The following is a 2,994-nucleotide window of genomic DNA, read 5'->3' on the forward strand; positions in this document are numbered from 1 at the left end:
GCTCTAGCCTGATGTCTTTCTGACAGGCCATTCGTTACACTGCCTGATAGCGCCATTTAATTGAAACATTTATGTCATTTCCAATTACCCTCGTGTAGGTAACGCACCCAGGTTATGTAGCAATAAAGCTACATGATAGCATTTATATAATAAATACTATTACAAGATTTCAGACATTATCATGTAATACTGACCTCACGTAACTCAAGTTGAAACTTAAATCTGATGGGTGATCTGGCTGTACTCTACTGATGAAAAAATGCCACTTTTCTACTAATTAATCTTGATTTGAGCACAATGGCAGCAACAGAACTGTCTGCAATTTTTGCCAGCTCCTAGTAGCTGCCCAGGATTGAAGTAAGATGCTTACTGGCAATTTTCTGAAGGTTTCATGAGTATCTTAACTTCTCTTGTTGCTACTTAGGCAGCCAACCAGAGGCACCATCACATGACAGAAATGTCAGATTGAGTCCCAAGCAGCACCCCAGTAGTGTCACACTGATGAAGAGTATGGTGAATGCTTCCACACACTGATACCGACAGCAGTCTAACAGCAGTGGTGTTGGTTTGAACATTTCAAAGGAAAATGATTTTTTGTTTGGGTCAAGCACAGAAACCACCCCTAGCCCTGCTATTTCTGCTCTGATCTGCTGGCTATAGCAAGTTTTATCTAATTTCTTAGTGTTTTCACCCTGAATCATTTCCCCAGTGAGAGGAAAATTAAATGGCAGGAAAAAAAGAGCCCAGAAATATTTACATTATAAAAATGGAACTGGACTGTTCTGGCCTTTCTGATAAAGGTGACTGTCTTCCTGCTGCTCTATTCTGCTGCACTTTTGTTTTTAGGGTTTTTATATTGTTATTTTGCTTGTCTGAGGCCTAGCATTACTTCTGCTGACACTCCTAAATTCCACTTGGAGGAAGATCTGGTTTCCAACATAAAAGGGAAGGGGAGTGAACATTTATACATCTATTTCTTTTTACAGAACAGAAGGAAGATGAACGAACTGCAGGCTTTGCTGAATGACAGCCTTATCGGAACTAAGCATGTGGAAAACGCAGCTATCATTGACATAAATGAAAGAAGAATCTGTGCCTCAACCTCTGGCTTTCATGTAAGAGTTCAAAGAGCATCCTGGGAAGTGACAGCAGAGGTAGAAACTCTGGGAATCATGAGCACAAAGGAGCAATAATGGCAGGGAGTGCCGTGCTCTACCAAATACGCTTGCTTCTTTCAACCTTGATCCGAAGTTAGGGTACTGCCAAAGTTAGGTGGCTGCTGTGTTGGGGGGCTAACTCGTGAAGTTGACTGCTTATTTCACAGCTTTGATTTTGGAAAGAAAGATGCCATTTAACTGGCACTTTCAAGGAGTCCTTTTTAACCAATTTGAGCTCAACCAGTAAAGCAGATGTTTGTAGGTCTGTTCTCTGTCACCAAGACCTGCTGGTGCAGAAAGACCCGTGCCCGTACTATAACCCCAGCACAGAGTGGCTGTACCAGGCTGCCTATGGAGTGCAGTCCTGGGCCATTCCACTTTTCCAAACTGTGCCCAGGAATTGTTTGGGAAAGTGCTTGCTGGCCCCGGCCAAAACTCGACCTGGACTGTTCAGACAGAACCCAGAACTGCTCCCTGGCACTTTTAATTCTCTGGTATAGATGTAGATTATCTGTTTTCATTGTCCATCAGCTGATAAACAGCAGAATAACAGCACTTCTCTTCATATAATTACATGGCAAAATGAATGTGCACTCCCTGACACAGTCCGTGAACTCTCCAGGAGTTCAGACACTACAGTCTCCATTGGGAGATAGCACTTCCTTTCCTAATCCACATGATAGCAGCACTCAAACATTTCCAGGCAGTTTTTCTGGGGGTACATGTTGCTACCCTTGGGATGTTCAGAAGAATGTGCTCAGAAGATGAAGCCCTTGTTAAGACAGCCCCATCATGGCAGTAGGTTCTCAGCAGAGGAAATGGTCATCAGTCCACTAGGTGACAGTGACATCGTCTTTAATATGTAAATGATCTTTAATATATAATATATATATATTCAGAGATGGCAGCCTGCTGGCTCTTCAGCAAGGTGGATGACATGCAGAGGTCTAAAGCAAAGTCCTCAGTTGGTGTAAATTGTCACCAGCTCCACTGTCTTGAAAGAATCTCAAGCAAGAAGGGATCTTTGGATCCTCTCATCCAACCAGCTGAGTGTAAATCTGCCAAACCAGTGACCCACTTACACTGGGCCCAAGAGCTCATTGACATGAATAGATCTGTGACTTGTGTGCACTGCTCCATTGAGATGTGGTGATCTGGTTTCCTGGAATTGCTAAAGGTTACACTAGGAATCTTTGAGATTGGCATCCCTGGGTGAGCTCTGCGCAAGGCTGCGTCCTTCCCCGTGTTGCCTTTCAGCAGAAGGGTCCGGTCAGCACGGGGGCATTGCCTGCCTGGGGAAGCATCACTTAGTAATGGGACTACACTATCACAGACTAAGCAGAGTGTTTCAAATGAGACTCTGAAAATATAGTGGAGCGTACAGAAACTAAGTGTAGTTTCAAAGGCAGGCAAATTCTATTTATTTATTTCAATTGTTTACATCATAATTTTAAGTGAACTATCAAAGACAGTGGGAGGGTGGGAAGCAGTTCCTCATTGCAAAGAGATGCATTTTTGGTCCATAACACTGAGTTGTATCAACACAGGTGCCACCAGAGAATGTTTTAAACCTTATCTCCGCCTTCTAAAAGGAGTTATTGCAAGTTAGAAGGAGAGGACTCTACTTCAAGCAGACGTACTGTAAATGTGTCCATGCAGATGAGCATTCCATCTATCTTAAAAATGGACGTTGACAAGAGCTGTGGCCATCCTGAGAAATCTGGAGACTTCCTACTTCCTTCCCTTGCTGCCTGGTTATGTCAATACTGTAACACGAGCGGAAAGCCTTCACATGCTTGTTTCCTCCCTTCCCTTCCCTTCCCTTCCCTTCCCTTCC

General features: G+C 43.6%; 1 protein-coding gene across 1 annotated transcript in view; it reads left to right on the plus strand.

Moving 5' to 3' along the window:
• Positions 1–998: 998 nt before the first annotated feature.
• Positions 999–2,994, plus strand: part of PFN4 (profilin family, member 4) — a 5,859-nt gene continuing 3,863 nt past the window's right edge. The window contains 2 exon segments of the mRNA XM_010179795.1: positions 999–1,115; positions 2,705–2,842. Of these exon segments, the coding sequence (XP_010178097.1) occupies positions 999–1,115; positions 2,705–2,842 (255 nt within the window).

The sequence above is a fragment of the Mesitornis unicolor genome, unplaced genomic scaffold (genome assembly GCF_000695765.1).
Source record: "Mesitornis unicolor isolate BGI_N332 unplaced genomic scaffold, ASM69576v1 scaffold43882, whole genome shotgun sequence".
In the NCBI taxonomy this organism is placed as follows: domain Eukaryota; kingdom Metazoa; phylum Chordata; class Aves; order Mesitornithiformes; family Mesitornithidae; genus Mesitornis; species Mesitornis unicolor.